This window comes from Eutrigla gurnardus, assembly GCF_963514095.1.
Source record: "Eutrigla gurnardus genome assembly, chromosome: 2".
Lineage (NCBI taxonomy): Eukaryota > Metazoa > Chordata > Actinopteri > Perciformes > Triglidae > Eutrigla > Eutrigla gurnardus.
The window spans coordinates 7,248,425-7,267,538 of record NC_139916.1 but is presented as its reverse complement, the minus strand read 5'-3'; the positions used below and the strand labels follow the sequence as shown (position 1 = coordinate 7,267,538).

The following is a 19,114-nucleotide window of genomic DNA, read 5'->3' as shown; positions in this document are numbered from 1 at the left end:
ACCCAGGTAGTCCATAAACGCGTAGAGTTGCCTTATAGTCTATATGGCTCTGGTTCCTTTTGACCACATAACTCCAGATGCTGACTTTTGATGTTTCCTAGATTGTTCTAGCCAGGCGGAAAATTCCCCCTATATTCCGTGAAAAGGTCTGGCTGTCATTGTCCTGATGGAATATCTCCCTGTGGCGCGTTAAACCGGACTTTTATTGAGCTAATAATAGAATAGGTTACGCCTGTCAGCACCTCGCTGTTAGGCGATGGACGGGGGAAAAAAACGGTCAAAAGCATTAAACTGAAATAGCTGTGTGCTTATTCAGGGCACCCCTTTTGTGTACTGACACAGGGGTCAGAAATCTGTGATTTGCCTTTTTTTTTGGCGAATGATGTGGAAATTTGACCCTGCGAGAGCCATTCCACTGATTCTGTTTTCTACATTTGAATAAATTGTCTATATTAAGGTAGACATTTGGCTTCATAGCTCACCGACTCCTGAATACGACTTTTTTTTCTTCTGTTTTTGTGAATGTTGGCAGATTTATACACAGGCAGTTTAATTGCTGTCTCTAGTCTGTATGACAACAAGACACTAAAGCCTCACGATGCCATTCCAACTGTGCAGTAACTCCATATGTCATGAAGTCAATCACTCAGTGATTTTCACAATTACCCCACGACACCTCAAATGACAAGAATCAATAAGAACAAGAAAAACATCTCAGCTGTGTGAGATGTGTGAGGTGTCTCTTGGGAGCTGAAGAATGTAGTGAATATGATGTATTGCTAGTAGACTTAACCCCTCACCTCTATTCACAATAGCTGTGGGATATTCTTACAGCGCCAGCCATGACAGTACAGCCTCTGGGTGAATGGCCTGTTTGCACGTCGTGCCACTGACATCCTTAATGTGTTTTTAATAGCTCCTTCATAATGATGAGAAACGGCCTTGAGTGGCTCAGGACTGGAGGGTTTATGGCTCGGCAGGACCGCGACACTGCTGCTGGTGGCCCACTGCTTTATGTGACAGAGGAGGCCAGACAGGCTCTTATAGTTTTATGACGGATGAACGTTGGTTCTTCCTGCTCTTTGCTTTTAATGCCCCTACAAGCAGCGTAAAGGTTGTTTGGTTGCGTTGCGTTTGGTCTCACTAGCATGTTGTTGCAGGAGTACCTGGACGTCCTGGGGCGTCCCATGGTCCTGGCTGGGCCTCGAGCGAAGCAGGTGCAGTGGACGAACGTCTACCAGGATGCTCTGGTGAGAGAGAACATACATTATTTCACTACCCTGTAAAATATCCTTTATAGGAGTTTCCAAATAAATTTCTAATTCTTTGTTTAGCTATTGCATCCATTGATCCAAAGATATTTTTACATAAGGATATAATAACACACATGTATTATCCTTAAGGACAAAATCCTACAAGTAGTTCTGGTGTCACAACCTTTAATGTATTCATTTTCACTTTGTATCATTAAAATATTTTCCCAACCTATGGTGTAATATTTTAAAACAAAATGCAACCTATTATTTGGTCAAATGTAGGAAATTAACTTTGTAATATATCTTAATTGGTACATTAAAAATGCTTGATTTTCAGTATGTATGTAGTCAGAGATGTCCAGACCACAAATCTATCAAAACCTGTTTTTTCATCGGGTTTCTGATGTGTTTTGTCAGGGTTTGGGCCTCGTCATCACTGGAACGATGCCCGTCTTCAACCTCACTGATACTCTGAGCTCTCAGGTAAAAGCAACCCAGCAATACAAGACATCAGAGCTTAAAATAGCTGGACACAGATGACTCATACCCAGCTCATCCTTCATATTAATGAGCCTCTACCTTTTATCATTATGTAAGAGCAATGTGTTTTTTAATCTCCATTCATGTGATTAAGGCTGCACGGGTTTATTCAGACAGAAACAGGAGTCAGAGAGTAGCTCGGTGGGCTTCAGGTGACATTTTGCATCTCTTTGCCGTCGTCGGCCACCGTCAGTCATTTGTAATGCCGTCCGCCCCGGCGGCTGCTCTTCTAGGCAACACCTCCCCCCTCAGGTGACGGCGGACATCACAGTCTGTAGTATCTATTATGAGCCAGAGAGCCCAGATGCATCCAGTGTTCAATATCCATGACCAAAGTATTTACTCTGAGCTTATCACATGGGCTCGAAGCAGTGATGCAAACCGCCTCGGTTTAAGATAGACTGTAAAAAAACTATGGAATAATCCGATTGCACACAAAGCGATAACTCAGAGATGGCACGGAGATGTTCTCAGTATTCTCAGGGCACAGCTACCGGCTCTCTCGTGATTCTTTGACGCCAGCGCAGCTGTGGATGAAATGCTAACGATCACCTGGTACGTTCTTCCTCCAGAGCCAGCTCATCCTCGGAGTCATGGGAGTGGATATCGCAATCAACGAAATCAAGAGGAAGACACCTACGTATAGAGTATGTCGTGGCCTCGATATCACACTCGTATCACATTTCATATTAATAACTGAATCACATCTGGATCTCCTTGTGTGCAGCTCGGAGCCAACGGCTACACCTTTGCCATCGACCCCAACGGCTACGTGCTGCTGCATCCCAACCTGCGTCCCAAAGTAGGTCCGGCCATAAACGCCGCCCCCCCCCGTAACTAATGAGTTGACGTCCTTCGAAAAATGTGGCCCGTTTATTTCCCTGCTGAATTTATCCTCCCTCGTCCATCCTCCCCCTGCTTTCCTCCTCTCGTTCAGATCATTAACTTCAGGGAGCCCGTCACTCTGGACTTCCTGGATGCAGAGCTGGAGGACAGCAACAAGGAGGAGGTGAAAACCCAGCCTCTCTGAACCATCAGCGTTACTATCAGCTGCAAACATCTAGTTTTATCTTTTGGTTTGTCAGTTTCTTCTCCTGCGACGTACCTGTATGCCTTCCTGCAGCATCTCTCTCTCTCTCTCTCTCTCTCTCCCTCTCTCGCTCCAGATCCGTCGACAGATGATTGATGGCAAATCAGGGCAAAGGAAAATCAAGACGCTCATTAAGTCAGTTGATGAGGCAAGTCATCAATATATGAGACTCAATCATGATCCGGAGTCGCACCTTCCTGAGCGTTGTTGTAATGAACCCGAGCGGCTCAGTATGTTTGGGATCTGTTGTTTCCCTCCAATTACGGGGAGGATGTGACGCTGTCGCACGTTCGTCTGTTTGTCAACAGCGGTACATCGACGAGGCCATGCGGACGTACACATGGACGCCTGTGGACGGGACAGATTACAGGTAAATCCCCCAATTAAACACGCGTCCACTGGAAATACACTATATATCGCTGAATAAAGGCAACTTGCTCATTTGCCTTCTGTATTCACGTTCAATAATTCATCTGAATCACACAAATTAAAGAGCAGTTGTTCCTCTCCCATTAAAAAAACAAAATACAATTTCAATAAGCAGCAATTAATTGCATAGTTTATTCATCTAAAACTTGGTTGAACATGTGAGGTTGCGTCGTAATGACATTTCCTCCAGGCTACGCTTTGCAAATTACGGTTTATGATATTCAATAGTCCTACAAATGCCTGATGTGTGTGTTTTTTTTATTACGTCTGCTGGCAGCATGCCTGGTCCCGGCTCAATTCATGTGAGGCTTTCTCTGCACAATTCCATTTATTCCAACTCAAAGGGACATTCCATGGCGTTAACAGTCCTGGTGTGTTGCTGCGGTGGCAACAGTCATGTCTCTGCTCTGGGATTGTTCCGTGCTCGTTAAACTTGTGCCATTGGATGTTGCTTTGAATCTAAATTTACTTGATACTGTCACAGCCTGGTTTCCATCTGTTGAAATTAATCCTCTTAAATATCTATATTTGAGCTTTGTGTGGCACCACAGATTAAGAGATGGGACGGGTTTTTTTATTTCTGGTTTTGGGGGAAGAGTAAATATTTAGCAACATAAAGAAAATATGTGAATACGGTCAGCTGTGTGGCGAAAATATCAAAGAACAGTTGGCGAGCCAGAGGTAAATCTGGCTGTTTGATTTATGGGATCCCGGCTTAAAATCCTCTGAAATGGAGACTTGAACTTCCTGGGAAGCTGCATCTTCAGTAGTGGCTTCATGCTGAACGAGTGGGTTTAATTTCAATTCAATTCAACTTTATTTATAGTGTCATATCACAACAGAAGTCATCTCAGGACACATTGAGCAGGACTAGAATACGCTCATTACTAGGCTACGAGACTACGACTACGAGACGTTTAACTAAAGAGTACAACCTGTAAAGGCTTCACAGATCTTTAACAGTCACGCCTACATTTTGAAACCTGCATTGTTTTAATCGACTTGTTAATTTTCCTGCTAGCGTCTTCCTCTTCACAGCCTTCTGCTGGTACGTTGCTTCAAGAGTATCTAGCTTCCGCACCGTTAAGTGTTTCCAAGTGAAACAAGATCGGCAAACGGCACGTAAGGTTGAAGGAATTTGATCTGATCGTTCAAGGAAGAAAGAAATATTGGATTTTGATCTAGAAATACTATAATAATACGTTTTTTTGTCATTTATTGTGTGACCGGGGATGTGATCCTTTTTCATTTCAGCTCGACCTTTAAAGACCAGGTGGGTTCACGACGTGTTCATCCCTTCCTGATTCTGTCTGCCTTGTTCCCCCCAGTCTAGGGTTGGTACTGCCCACATATAGTGAGAACCACATCAAGGCCAACCTGAGTGACCAGATCCTTCAGGTGCAGTGTAAGTACCCGGGAATACCCAGCATCCTTCGCTCTCTCCTCTTTCTCTCTCTCTCTCCACTTTTATCTTCCTCCTTCTCTCCCAAATATGACCTTACTATTATTCAGTCCTTTGTCCTGGCTCTCCAACACCATCATAGGGAGTGTCCGAGCGGAGCCTCCCGCCCCCCCGACTCCCCCTCTCCCCCTCCGACTCCCCCCCTCTCCGCTCTCCGCTAGGCAGGCTCACACCTGAGTCCCCGACTCCTCTACTCCTCTGTTCCCTCCTGTCTTCATGCTGTGCTGTAAAATGGTGATGTTTTTTCTTCACACCGGCTGAAGAAAAAAATAACTGAACAGACAGAAAGGTGAAAGCTGTGGTTTTACTGTGTTACTCAGGTGAAAATAATGGTTACTTTTTGTGCTATTATTTTTTTTGCCAAATGCTCTCGCCTCTTCTCCAACAAGCAATGATTCTGAAGCATCTGTGTTCAAAGTATTTTGACGTTCTGAAAGACCGTGAAAACACGCATGCTTTTCACTCCTTCTGATGAGTTTTTATGATTTTGGGGGGTTTTTTCCTTCTGTTATGTGTGTGATTGATTGATTGATTTGTTTCTGTTGGATTGTGAGATGTTTCTCAGCTTTGGAATCATTCAGTATATAAACTCCCACACGGCCCGGGATAAGGGCTCGTCTACTGTGGGAGTTTGGGTTTTTGTGGGTCTGAATGGGGGACACATGTTGTCCCTCTCATTCTTTCTTTGTCCAGACCCTGTTATCCCCCTCTTTTATTTTCATTTCATTTGATTTCTTTCCTTTTTTTCGTTCGACCATGGTTATCTCTCACAACTACTGGTTTTGTCTTTACTGTTTTTCCTTTCCTGGATTTCCCTTTTATTTTTTTATCCTTTTCTTCCGTTGGTTTTTCCGTTTCCTCGTTTGCTCTTGCAAATAAGATGTTTGCTCTTCATTTCTTTTTCTTCTCTTGTCTTGTTTGACTTAAATTGGTTTCTTTCTTTCAAGAAAACAATATTTTTATTCAAGCAGTTATTGAATAAAATATTGTCTGTGATCCCCCCCCTCCCTTTCCCACCCGACCCCCTGTTTCTTTTTCTTGCTCCTTCTCTGATGGATCCACACAGTGCCATACACCAAGGGCAAGTATACTCCATATTGGTCCACGTTCCCTTCTTTTACTTCCTTCTCCCTACCGCTGCCTCCTTTCCACACCTCTCGTCCTTAACCCCCCCTCCTTCCCTCCCCCAAACCCCTCCTCCTACCCTCACCTGTCCCAGCCTGCTTGCCTCTGTTCCTGCCCGTCTTGCCTTCAGGACTTCCTCCCCCTTTTCCTCTTTTTTCCTCCTCCTCTTCCTCCTTTTATCCCTCCTTCCTTCTCCTCTTCACCCTCTTGCTGCGGCTCAGATCCCACATCTCTCTCACGATGGCTCCTCCGGGCCCCAGTCTCACCCTCCTCCTCACGTACCTGCAGCTCCAGAAGCAAAAAACAAACAAACAAAAAAAAACACCCAAGGAAGACAGATATTCATGTTCTCTGTTGAAGAAATGTCTTTGTCTCCACCTCCTAATCCTTTTCCTTCTGTGGATAGCTCCAACTGGGTTGTGTCTGCCTCTCTTCTCTACTCTCTTCCATTCATTTTCTTTGACCATATTTCTCTCTTTTCTCGTCATCCTTCTCCGTTTCTCCTTCACCTTCCTCTCTCTCTCTCTTTCTACCTTTTTTCTTACAGTGTCATTAGTTAATAAATGCCTCCACGTATTCTCATATTAGGACTCAGATGTTGACAGCTCTTTAATTAGATTTTTTAGTGCAGCAGCTCCATCAGTTCAGCGATTATTGGGCTCTACGCTCAGTAAAATATTTCTAATTGCTGTTACGTTTTCATAACGTAGGAAGGTAAACACACATAATACATATAATGTAGGCACCGCTATAGTGGTTATTGTTATTTGAATAGCTTCCATATGAAACCCCTCTTATTGAATGACTGTTAGCTGCCGTAGTGTCCTGTGTATACTGTAGCTGGAGACGTTACGGCCTGCAGTCTGACCCTCCAGGGCTGAGCCCACCCAGGTCCTTCCATGTTGTCAGGTGTCAGGGTGCCGCCCGGCGCAGCGCCTGGCTCCTGTGTCGTCCCTCTGTACTCCCTGTCTCCATCGGCTTGTCTCCCTCCCAGCTCACCCCTCAGACCGCCAGGGACACGGCCCGCCACTTCCTCAGTGAACCCGACCCCGGATATGCACGGCATTGTGGGCGGAGAACTACCGGGGCACTCTATTTTAGCTTCTAAAATTTCCCCGTGCTCAGTTTAGCGCTCTGGATGAGAAAATACCACGTTGTTTCTGCTTAATGATGGTTGATTTTCTTTCGCTCCGCTTTGTCTGTGATGGATGAAATGAAGTTGCCCTTCGACATGCCCTTCACAATGCAATGCATCTCCTCTGATTATGTGTCCGTCGGAGCCGTCTCCCCTGCCAGTCTGAGGGGTGACCACTTCCATCAGGACCTTCACCCACCCCCCCGCCCCCCCCCCCCCCACCACCACCACCACCCCGCAACAGTTGGCCATGTTGATGCCTGCCTGATCTAAAGAGCACTCACTGTGAATAATCTGTCTGAGAACTCGCTTCCCGACTCATCGCGTCTCGCAAGTCAGTTCTCAGACATCCCAAATCCCTTCGATTGAAACCAGATGAATCCGAACGATGTTTGCTGACGAACAACAAAAATAAAAGAAGAAAAGGAAAAAAAAGGCGTGAGTGCTTGTGAAGCTAAAGAAGTCGTCCATTGAAAGTCAGGTTTCTATTTTTGGCACCATATTGGCTAACGCTAGTGTTCCCATGATACCTCAGTGTTGCTATGGTAAACTCCCTTCTGCGTCCCTGCACCTCTGAAGAACAGCTGCTGTTTACCCACAACTCTCCACCGCCCTGCCCACTGCTCTTCCCGGATAATCTTCCCCTTTCTGTTGCAGATTTTGAATCACTGCTGCCAAACAGTTTTGAGTCTGAAGGACATGTATTCATTGCTCCCAGGTAGCCCTGTGTGCGAATGCTTGGTGTCGTTGATGGTCATCAGTGTTTGGTCTTGTCTTTCCATGCACTGTGTTCCTTTATTTTGTGTGTGTGTGTGTGTGTCTCCACCTTCAGCATTTTTAATGTATTATCTGCTTTTCTGAGTTGTCTTTTTGTGCGTTGCACTCTGTGGAAGTGGTTGTGTTTCATCCATCCGTCGTTCATTATGAGTGGTGTGTTATCTTACAGTAACAAATCTGAGGAAATCTAAAAATCATCATTTTTCATTCTCTTAAAGTTAACCTCATTACAGTAAACTATTGAAGCCACGTGAAGTCTTATTTGCATGCTGCTGCTGTGGTGCTGTATGTTCATATTACATAAAAACATTTAGGGGTTATTGTTTGGTCATACAGCGTAATGTGGAGTAAAATGGATAGTGAACAACTAAAGCTACAGTTTGTATGAAAAGATGATCCTCTTTGCATGTGCTGTCTCGTTGTCAAACCCTCATGGCCTCCAGCTGATTCCAACTGATATAAATCACTCCTTCACCGCGATGCCTGCGCTCTGCTCCGTAGGCCTTTTCACGTTTTTCTTTTGAGCGACAACAGCTTATTGGAATTCAAGCTTTGAGACATGCATGCGGCACACGATAGCATCGAGTGACTTGCAGCTGGCTTCTTGCATCCCCGCTCTGTGTTGTGTGTCGTCCCTCTATAAAGGAGGAATCAGGCTAAACGTGTAAATACTGCATATACGCACGTTTGTTTTGAGTTAAAACGCCCTCGTCTGCCACTCAGGGAGTACTGCAATGATCTGGAACTGTCCAACAACAACACCGAGTTCCTGCTCAACTTCATCGCGCTCATGGAGAAGGTGACGCCGGACTCCAAACAATGTGAGTTTCCCGTCACGCACACCGATCCTTAATTGGTTAATTAAAGGTCGACACTAATGGTTACGCCGGGTGATGTTGTTTATTCTTCTTTTCTGACAAACAAATCACACGAAAAAACATCCATTTGAAAGCTTGTTTTTTTGTAGATTTAGTTGGTCAGAAGAGGACATAATGATCACATTTGAGGAAACAAATCGAATGTGTTCATATTTACTGCAATCAAGTGTTTGGTTGGGTTTTGACAAAAAGTGGACGGAGCAAGTTTTACATCGTGTTCAGAGGGAAACTCTACATCCCATGTCATATAACTGATATGGTCATCTTCACCTAGGTGACAATTTGCTCCTTCACAACCTGATCCTGGACACTGGCATCATCAGGCAGCTTGTGGACAAAGTGTGGAAGAATAAAGACTTGAATACGTGAGTACCGTCCGGGGACTGCATGTTTAGATTGGACTCTAAATCTCATTTAGATCTGATTCATCTCTTTTCTCCGTCCTGACTTTCAGATATGGCTTCCTGGCCGTGTTTGCTGCCTCAGACGGAGGCGTAACAAGAGTGTTTCCCAACAAGTGAGTGCACTCCTCATCGAGGCGCTATATATATATATATGTGTATCTGTAGGTCTGTGATGTTTATGTTGCTCTTTTAAAGTAGTAAGTTGTGAAGTCTTAAAATGTTTCAGTGCAGCTTGAGGCTTGTTACCAGAGATTTACAGCTCTGTGTCTGTCCTCTTAAATCTCAGGGCTGCAGAAACCTGGGAGGAAGACCCCGAGCCGTTTAATGCCAGCTATTACCGCCGTAGTCTTGACAACAAGGGCTACATCTTCCGAGCACCTTATCGAACAGGTGAATGATGCTCTCTTGGTCTCGGCTCGTACGTCTAACACAGTGCGTTGTGGTTCTTTCTCTCTAACTCCCGTCCTCTACTCTGTTCCCCCTTTTGAAGCCCGGGACGAGCTGCTGAACCCGGAGAACGACACCATAGGGATCCTGGTCAGCACGGCCGTGGAGATCACAGTGGGAGGGAAGACCATCAAACCTGCAGGTGGGTTCAGCTCTGCAGGCAAATCCTTCATGATAGATGAACGTCGTAGAGCAAGGAACACCTGGAGGGAATTAATGGGGCTTAATCGGAAGAACTGATTAGATGTTGGTGGTCCGAGGTCACTGTGACCTCATGTCTGCCCCCATTTGACATTTTCACACAAATATCCAAAGGAATAGGAAGTGATGAAGTGTTTTTTTGTCTCAGTGGTCGGAGTGAAACTAGACCTTGAAGCCTGGACGGATAAGTTTAAGATTCTTGCCAGCAACCACACAGACAATCATCAGGGCTCCAATACGGTAACCGTGTGTCATATTTACAACATTAAGTCTCTGTGATGTCCAGCTGTTAACTGTGTCTTTTCTCTGTGACAGTGTGGACCAAACAGGGGCTGTGAGATGGACTGTGAAGCCAACAGTGAGGTTAGTATTTCTGCTCGTTTTCTAATGAGCTTCCTCCATTCAGCTCCATTAATCCCAGCTCCATACGTGTTGGGCTTCCATTAACCAGCCTATATCTGCCTCTCTGTGCAGGATCTCCTGTGTTATCTAATAGACGACGGTGCATTCCTGATCATGTCGAATCAAAAGGACGACTGGAACAAGGTGGAGACGATGCATTTATTCTCACACTTGCCACGTTTTTTTATCTTTTCCGTCTCTGAGCTTAACCCGGTGTTCGGTGTTCCCGGCAGGTCGGCATGTTCTTCAGCGACGTTGACCCCACCTTGATGCACGCGCTCTACAACAATTCCTTCTACAACCGCAAGCAGTCCTTTGACTACCAGTCTGTGTGTGAACGGATACCCAACAGTGAAAATGGAGCTGCGCCCAGGGGAGTGTTTGTGGTAAGGACGAGATGCAAGTCATTAAGATAACAGATCAAGAGTGTGTACGCGTGTAATCCAGTGATATGACGCACGTTTTTTGTCTTTCCCTCTGTATCTGCAGCCCACCATTGCAGATTTTGTAAATGTGGCGTGGTGGACGTCGGCAGCTGCGTGGTGAGTGTCCTCGAGCTTGACTTGAAAACATACAGGAGACACATTCTGTACCCGAAGAAAGAAATACTGCTGCAAGTTATCACAAAGCCCCATCTGCTGTCTCCACAGGTCCTTGTTCCAGCAGTTCATATATGGACTGGCTTATCGCAGCTGGTTCGTCACAGGTGGGAGCAGGTTTGACATGTCTGCATGTAACATGGAAGTGAGAAATGTCTGTTGCTTAAATGCATAAGCTTTAAATCCAAACTATGTGACGAAATCAGGTCGTACAGCTTTGTTTCCCCCCAGCCCACGTGGTGACGCTCATCTTTGCGGTCCCCGTGTTGAGAATCCCATCTTATAAATCAGCCGAAGTGACAAGTGTAACTCTCATGTGGTTGTGCTCCGGTGACGCTGCAGATGAGGTGGAGGCCGACGGAATCGACTCCAAGGAGCGCAGTTGTGTAATGATCCAGACCCAGTACTTCTTAAGCAATCTCAGCAGCTCCTACAACATACTGCAAGACTGTGGCAACTGCTCTAGGTCTGCACACACACACACACACACACACATAAACACACATGCACTGTGACAGAGGCAGAGTTAGCAAGACGGATTCATCTTTCTGTCGGAGCTAATAAACTCTGCTGATGATTAAACCGCATCAGCTTTAATGAAACGGTCACATCATTGGCTAAATGAGCCTTACAAGACTGTCTCATGAATCTCACTGATCCATTAGTAAATGAGGCTTCAGTGTAAGTGAGCAGAGGGGGATTGTTGACAGGGTTCTCTCTCTCTCTCTCTCCGTCTCTGTCTCTCTGTCTCTGCAGGCTGATTCACGCCAAGAAGATAAACAACACCAACTTGCTGTTTGTGGTGGCGGAGAAGATTCCATGCAACACCTGTGAGATAGAGAAGCTGTCCCAGGAGGAGGAGGAGTGTATCCTTTTATTCACACGCTGCACGCCAGCTGGCAGAGATTGTATCTGCTTATTACCATACGGCAGGGAAACAAAGATGTGTCACATTCATTTCAAGGTTATTTCTCTCTCTTTTTTATTTATAAATCACGATGGTGTGAATTATGACATTTAACATCTGCAGGACTTTGTGAGGAATTAGCGTGTTGGCGGATGATGAAACGCTGCAGAAAAGCCAACATTTTATTTTTCTTTAATTGAGTCTATTTTCAGTCAAGGAGGAGAATCCGTGTGAAGACGTGACTGTGGCGCGCTATCGGAAAGGACCGGCCACCTGCTTTGACAACAACATCTCTGTAAGATTCTCAGACACGATATCAATAAGCACATTAATTCAAATGGTATTATCCGTGTTCAGCAGAATCACATTGCAATGATTTTATCTTATAATGTTATCGTTTGATTTCTCCAAGTGAATTATTCTGAGCAAGCCGTAATTAAAAGCTGAAAGTGACGTTAGTGAAGGTTTTTATGAAGCATACAAGGAACGTAAACCATAAAAAACACAGTTTGTTTCTTTGAAAATCAGGCCGACTGTTTCATATGTGAACATACGTTCTTACATGCTGTGTATTAAAATGTTTTAGTTTTTAGTTTACGTTCATGACAACACATTTTTTTCGTTTTTAAGGCAGTAGTTTGACATTTTGCAACACTCTGGAGTTGTCCTCCAAGTGAGGTTGCCAGGCAACCAGCAGAGACTCCAGGAAGTCACTGGTCCCCGCCAAGAAATAGCCTATATCCGAAATCAATCCCTAACTGTCACAAATGTTCAATATAATCGTGAGGAAGTGCTTCTGGCTCAAATATGTTGATGTAGTTGAAAGGTTTCCCATCAGTACTAAAACCTAGTAGTACTCGATGTGTACTTACAGCTCCGTTTTCCCTCCGCAGGAGAACACCTCAGACTGTGGACGAGGCCACGCCTTCCGTCCATCCCTCTACACCTTACTGCTGATTCAGCTGCTTCTGCTTTATCCAGCCGTCAGCCCCCACTTTCACTCTCTACTACGTTAATTCTCCTCTTTCCTCCACCTCTCCTCCTATTAGCCCTCCCGACCTAACCCCCCCTCCGCCTCCATGCCCCTACGCCCTCATGATATAGTCATAGGTAATAACGGGACTTCCCTTCACGGCCAGCTGGAAGCCCTGAGCGCCGCGCCTACCCAGCTCGCTTCAGTTTGTGTCGCTTCGCGGCGACTGCCGGACGTTTCGCGTCCCCAGCCGGTTGACCTACATCTGCAGGAGGAGTGGTTGGTGCTGGACCACCTGGATCATCAGAGCCCCCCCCCCCCAACAACACCTCCACCATCAACAGCAGGGAGGGGAAAGAGGACAGGCCGATGTCCTCGCCACAGACCTCCCGCCTCGTACGGACTGGAGAGTCGAGGTTGAGACGGCGGGACTTTTTCCGTCTTCTTCTCTCCTCCATCTCGAGAGTCTCGCCGCTCCATCGTCTGCCTCTCGTTGGAGGCTGCGAACCGTTCAGCCAGTTATAGCCACCATAAAAGAAACTTCACTGTCAAGTATAAACTGCTGAAGTGATGAGTATTCCAGACAAACAGTATATTACGATTCTAATTTGAAAAGGAAGTCGTTAGGTGTTTATTTAAAAAGAAAAAAAAGACAGGAATTCATTTCTGCACTATATCTTCTTGCCAAAATGAGATAGACTTTTATGTGGTCTTATTTTTTTATAGCCAAAAAGACGAGGTGGAAGTGGCTTCTGATTTAGATTTAGGATCAACCATGAGACGACGAGGAGGACGCTCACAAACCGAATGCTGATTCATTTTGTGCGGCGCCTAATTACAGATTAATGCTTTTTAAAAAGACGTCCGCTGAGGATTATTGCAGCGACGTGAAGTGTTTTCCCTCCTATTTACCATTCAAGGCTATAGTGCCATCTGGCTTACACACCGGTGACTGTAAAAAAAATATGAATTGGTGTTCAGTGGCGGCAGATTCAGATCATTGCTGATGTCGTGTATTATTCTCCACCATTCTTACCTCTGGATTTGGACTGATGTTTAAAAAAAACCTCTCTGATGCGATAGCTCACCTCTGCCAATCCTCACGAGTCCTGATCATGATTTGTGCTTTACTTTACCAAGATCTCTGCCGCATAACCCTCTCATAGTAGTACTGGGTGGGTGGGTGGGGGGGGGCTTTTATTACCTTTGACTGATGCTGTTCAAACCATGCGCTGCTGGGGGATAGGGGCTTATCAGTATTTCTAACAAAAATTGCAGAAGAGGCAACTAAATATGGTGATGGCGTAAAGTAGTAGTCTGGTTGTAATCCGTCACAGTTCATCATTTGATCATCCCGATGTTTAGGAGCCGCTCTGTTGTCATAGTGCCTTGATGCACTTTGTTTTGGACCATGTTGGCTGTATAAGAGTAGAGCTACTGTATAGTACCTTTATAAAGCAGCCAGCTTTCGAGGCTTCGGATGAATCTGTCCACTATAGAAGCAGCTTCACACAGAGACCATCGCACCGGCCAGGCTCCAGCTTCATGTATTTGCTCGGCTGCGGTCGCTCCAGAGCCGCCATATGGAGTTACTATACCGTTCCTTTACCAAGCCATGTATAGAGCTATGATACACTCTGTATACAGCGACTTAGCTGGCCGTAGAGCGTTCGTAGGGCCACCTGACTGCTGTCGTTCTGCCTGAATTGTACGTCTCTGTGTGGATGTGTGTGTGTGTGTGTGTTTGCGTTAAAGACCCTCAAAGGGAATGTCTTTTAAAATGAGTTGTGGAGTGTATGAGGGGGTGACAGTTGTGGGAGCATAGCTGTTTTTCCCCCATTCTTATGTTGCAACGGACAAAACCCAGTGTTGTTTTGGAGAAAGGAAGAAGAAAAACAAAGGGAGGGGTGGATTTTTCTGAAACAAAAAGGAGAAAATTGCATCTTTAATCATCTGCTTCAGCGTTGACCTAAAGGGAGCAGAGGTGTCCGAACGAATGTGTAGCTCATCAGTGTTTTTTCTGCTTCAAATGCAAACCTAGTTGACAAAGCCTCTCTAAATGCCTTAGTGTTCCACAGTCCGGAGCTCTGATTCGTCCCCTCCCTCGTGTTCACTCACGCACACAAATAGATCCTCCAAAACAGTCACTCCCGGGGTTTTCTTGGTGTTCTGCAGTACAAGTACAGTGAGCTCTAATTTTGTACTTTTTTTTTTTTTTCTTTCTTTTTTGCGTCTTGAAATGGTTCGTTATTGATTGATGCCTGTTTTTTGTTTAAATGCTTGAAAAGCCAAGTGGGAGTTTTTGAATAAAAAAGAAAAAAAGCCTCCGACCTTCGATGTTCCCCTCGCCGCTAACGCTCCGGTGGGACGATTTGAACCTTAGCTACACTCTGTACAGTTGTTGGTACTATTTGATGTGACAAACATGCCGGCACAGTAACTGCAGTGCGGCTCCGAAAACCAATCCGACTCGGAACAAAACAAAACAAAAGAATGTTAGACATTTTAAACTGAACACTCGTTGATTTCTAATGTGGCTCCTCTCAGCGTTGAGTATCTGATGCCGGATGCAGTTCTACTTTTCTGGCATTTGTTTGTCTCTGTCCTGTGCCATTTGATTCTGTCTGTAATTTCCACCGTCTGTAAAGGAGCGCTACACGTGCCTGTGGAAATGTACCCCCTGCAACTTCCTCTCCTTTCCCTGGCTCTGTACGCCCTCACGCGCAAACTCAATATGTAGGCTTCTTTTGCACCTGCACCGAGACAGTATGCACACCTATGAGAGAACATGCGCTGACTTATTCACGCCCAGCTGGGAGATGTCCATCACCAGGCAGAAGTTAGCCACGGACGTCACCTCCCAGGTTATTTATTTATTCCTGTGTTTTTGTTTGTGAGCGGGTGGAATGTCAGAGGCAAGCTCAGGGAGTGGGTCTCCACAGAGCAGCGCGGGCCTGTCGAACAGGAGGTCACGGAGGACTCATGTAGTGACGTCCGTGTGCGTCCCGACAGAAGGAGAGGCTTCTGAAGGGACCACACGTCTGATTTCTGTGGTTTGACAAATTTACTTTTGCCAAAAAGACAAAACAAAACAAAAAAAACTGACAAAAAAAAATAGAAAATTGGGCCAGCTTGGGGTTGAAGAGAGGGAGGGGTCAGCTTTTAGGACAGGACCCTAAACATTAGGGGCTGGTTTTGCCCCCTCCCGACCCTCGCTGCATCTGTGTTGGTGCGTCTCTTTGGGGAAGACACGTGTGTATGTGATTCTGTAGTCTGTAGTCTGGTGCTATGTGACCATGTTTGACAAGTGTGTTAAAAAAAAATAACAATAATAATAATAATGGCAACATTTAGAGAAAAAAAAAAGTAAAATCAGTCGAATTTTAAGTGAAGTTATAAAAATATATAAATGCAGCACTGTTGATAAGTTTGAAATCTGAAGTAAAAAATGTTTAGGATTATTTTTTGGTTTCTCGTGCGTGTGTGAGTGTGAATGTTAGTGTGCTTGGAAGATTTCGCTCCTTCTTTTCTGGGCACCGGTCCATGTCGCTCCATTCTTTTGTACAGATGAAGCTTAAAAAAACAAAAAAAGATGAAGAAGAAGAAGAAGAAGAAGAGGGCAAAATTTGTAAAATATTGTGTCTGTGACTCCTTGTAAAATATTTTCAAATTGTTTATTACAGAGAATCAGTTATTAAATAATGTTCATATTTTTCACTTCATTTCAGCGTGTGGCGTTTTGTCTTTTTAGCCTCGGGGAGATTAATTTATGTTTAAAAATGTATGAAGAATTACAAACACAGTCATACCTGTTCATTATAATGTTCCGTATTCATTTTCATGGTGTTAAAGGAAAAGCATCACACCATAGAAACACAAACAGCTTTTTTTCCTGAGACAGCTAACTTAGCTTAGCACAAACACATGTTGTGTTTGTGCTAAGCTACGTTAGCACAAACACAACATGTGAGATAAAGCATGTTAATTAGTGGGTTTTAGCTTCATATTTACCATAAAGTTTTATCAACCTCATCTTAACTCTTAGAAGCAAAGCAAATTATAATTAAAAAAGAAATGTCTGACAAAAATGTTGAGCCTCTCCTCTTATAGCATGACAGAAGTCTTGATTTCCAGTTCAAATACTGCTATAAAAAGTAAAAAATCAGGTTGGAATGTTTGTGGCCTAAATTTTGAATATGAAATATAGGAATATTGCAGTCGAGTGGCTCTTCTGAGTCACTTCATGCGTGTTGTTGAAAATCCCTCCACTGATCTTCACAGCGTCTTGAGGAAATCAGTGAGAGCTTTGTGCCAGGTGTTGGGGTCGTCTAGGTAACAAGCGTGACCCGCGCCCGTCATCACCACCACGCTGTGATTGGCCAGATTGCTCAGGTTGTTCAGCGATCGTTCCCCCAGCTGAGTGTCCTGGTCACCGTAAACGATCAGCGACGGGACCTGGACCCAAACACACACACGATGGGAAGACGTCTTTCTGATGAATCATTTCCAAAAATCCTCTCTCTCCCTTATTTAAAAAAAAATGTGGTTTATTTTTAAATTCAAATCCATAACTAAAGGGATTTCCTACATGTCCTCTATTTTACCTCAAGTTAAAAACATTCAAATGGGTCTCAACAAATGATAAGATAAGCTTTCATTTTCCATTAGGTGTGACTAATAAATAAGAAGAACAGACTTCCTGATGTTTTTTTGCATAAAAACTCGAGCGCATCACCTTGAACGTCTTCCAGGAGAAACTGTCTGGAAATGTGTTGGTCAATGATTATGTTCTCTATTGAAACCTGCTTCTCACCGGCTGATTGGACAAAGCATTCATGGGGTCGAACCATGACGACCCTGATCTCCATCATCAGAGCGCTTTACATTAACTTTACATTACGACTGCCTATGTAAAACTAATTTAAAGTTGTAGAATGTCAAGATGGAATCATTTGAACAACTTTAGTTTTTTACCAGCGTATATGTTGTGTGTAAAATCTCAATCTAAAGGTAATCACTGAACTTTTCAGTAACTTTGTTGACCATCTGATGAACGTGGTTTTAAATTGGAGGTTGTTCTTGATCAAGTTATCCTTTTAAAAGAGGAAATGAAGAGTGTAAGAAGAGTTTTGAGGGAAAGGAAACAAAGGATTATTAAGTATAACCACACACACACCTTTACACTCTGGTACTGCTCTGCTGAGAAACTCTCGGTGCAGATGGGGGCCACGGGGATGTAGGCTCGCACCAGATCCTGGTGCTGGACCAGGAACGGGAGGGAGTACATCCCGCTGAGCGACGGGCTGATCACCACCACCGGGCCCAGGCCGAGCCGCTCACACACCTCTTTCAGGAAACCTGCGGGGGCCAGCTGTCCGACCGCCGCCGGGGCCTCGGCTGCCTTAGACCGGCCCAGTCCTGAGGGAAAAGGGGGGGCAGCAGGACCGTGAAGGAGTCGGTTAAGGAACCCACAGTTTATACCAAAGGCTCTAACCCGGGTCCCGGGTGACGTCAGACTCACCTGGCAGGTCGATGGCGACCGCACGGCATCCTGCTTCGGCCAGAGTCTGCAGAGTGCCGATGCTGAGCCAGTTCTCCGAGGAGAAGCGGATGCCGTGAAGGAGTAGAACCGACAACCTCGCTTCCCCCGCGGCAGGAACGCTCTGCCTGTAGAAGAGCGGCGCGGTGCAGCCCCCCACCTGCACGCTCCCCTCCGTCACCTGCGTCATCACCTGCGTCATCACCTGCGTCATCATCCTGAAAAGTCCTCACACGCATGCGTATCATATCATTGGATTGTACCAGAATATTATACTACATAACAATTTATCTGTTGATTATATTGTGACACTTATTAAATCAAGTAATTGTATAAAGCATCAACAAGTACATCAACATTTTAACCAGTGGTTGAAATGAAATGTCTTCATAGGAGAATTATACAGTACATTAATACACACTGCATACATAAATTATGCATAAGTGTTACAACATGTCAAATGAAAGATTTAAAAGTAAAGTGAATCAGTTGAATATGTGGAATTAAGTTAACTCCTCTGACATGTGGTGTAGTAGAGGGTAGTACAAGTACCTCAAGTACAAACTACAACGCAGTACCAGCAGTAACAACAAGTGACAACTTTGTGCCTGTTATTTTGTCCACACACCTTTTAAATGCTGTGATCTCGAGGTCCACTGTCTGATCCGGATTCTGCAGACCCGATCAAAGTCCGGATTAGATCACGTGCGCTTCACGTCCCCAGACCCGATGAGATCATAATCCGGTGAAGAACCGACGAGCAAACTGTAGTTTACTTCTGATCAGGTGACGTTTCACTTTATTTCCTGGAAAACAGGAAGAAAAATCCTCTCTAGGAAATTATTCTACTGCCGCCTAGTGTTGGAAAAGAGAAGTGCTTTTGTTCTGATCTGAAACAAACAATTCAGTTTGTTTTTGTGTGCAAAATATTCTGTTTAAATCTTCAGTTC

The 19,114-nt window shown here is 44.8% G+C and overlaps 2 protein-coding genes across 2 annotated transcripts in view; one reads left to right on the top strand and one right to left on the bottom strand.

Moving 5' to 3' along the window:
- Positions 1-16,347, top strand: part of cacna2d2a (calcium channel, voltage-dependent, alpha 2/delta subunit 2a) — a 126,104-nt gene extending 109,757 nt beyond the window's left edge. Inside the window, exons 15-38 of the mRNA XM_084032634.1 lie at positions 1,161-1,250; positions 1,674-1,739; positions 2,369-2,443; positions 2,524-2,598; positions 2,734-2,805; positions 2,963-3,034; positions 3,195-3,256; positions 4,644-4,720; positions 7,695-7,755; positions 8,538-8,635; positions 8,967-9,057; positions 9,147-9,209; positions 9,383-9,486; positions 9,587-9,685; positions 9,893-9,984; positions 10,060-10,107; positions 10,219-10,290; positions 10,380-10,532; positions 10,636-10,688; positions 10,797-10,852; positions 11,088-11,211; positions 11,502-11,611; positions 11,865-11,947; positions 12,546-16,347. Coding sequence (XP_083888760.1) covers positions 1,161-1,250; positions 1,674-1,739; positions 2,369-2,443; positions 2,524-2,598; positions 2,734-2,805; positions 2,963-3,034; positions 3,195-3,256; positions 4,644-4,720; positions 7,695-7,755; positions 8,538-8,635; positions 8,967-9,057; positions 9,147-9,209; positions 9,383-9,486; positions 9,587-9,685; positions 9,893-9,984; positions 10,060-10,107; positions 10,219-10,290; positions 10,380-10,532; positions 10,636-10,688; positions 10,797-10,852; positions 11,088-11,211; positions 11,502-11,611; positions 11,865-11,947; positions 12,546-12,668 — 2,019 coding nt within the window. The 3' untranslated portion in view covers positions 12,669-16,347. The remainder of the gene's footprint in view (positions 1-1,160; positions 1,251-1,673; positions 1,740-2,368; positions 2,444-2,523; positions 2,599-2,733; positions 2,806-2,962; positions 3,035-3,194; positions 3,257-4,643; positions 4,721-7,694; positions 7,756-8,537; positions 8,636-8,966; positions 9,058-9,146; positions 9,210-9,382; positions 9,487-9,586; positions 9,686-9,892; positions 9,985-10,059; positions 10,108-10,218; positions 10,291-10,379; positions 10,533-10,635; positions 10,689-10,796; positions 10,853-11,087; positions 11,212-11,501; positions 11,612-11,864; positions 11,948-12,545) is intronic.
- Positions 13,813-18,950, bottom strand: abhd14b (abhydrolase domain containing 14B). The gene is made up of 5 exons (XM_084032611.1): positions 18,793-18,950; positions 18,147-18,382; positions 17,802-18,043; positions 16,573-17,080; positions 13,813-16,535 (listed from the first exon to the last, which is right to left on the bottom strand). The coding sequence occupies exons 2-4, from the start codon at positions 18,379-18,381 to the stop codon at positions 16,901-16,903; spliced, it is 657 nt and encodes a 218-aa protein (XP_083888737.1). The 5' UTR covers position 18,382; positions 18,793-18,950; the 3' UTR covers positions 13,813-16,535; positions 16,573-16,900.
- Between the last annotated feature and the right edge of the window lie 164 nt (positions 18,951-19,114).

What these genes read in the sequence shown, in the direction of transcription:
- abhd14b (XM_084032611.1), bottom strand. Translation starts at nt 18,381, where the DNA reads ATGATGACGCAGGTGATGACGCAGGTGATGACGCAGGTGACGGAGGGG. An exon ending in GGTCGCCATCGACCTGCCAG is followed by an intron (nt 18,044 to 18,146) that starts GTGAGTCTGACG and finishes CTTTTCCCTCAG; the next exon opens with GACTGGGCCGGTCTAAGGCA. An exon ending in AGCAGTACCAGAGTGTAAAG is followed by an intron (nt 17,081 to 17,801) that starts GTGTGTGTGTGG and finishes GTTTGGGTCCAG; the next exon opens with GTCCCGTCGCTGATCGTTTA.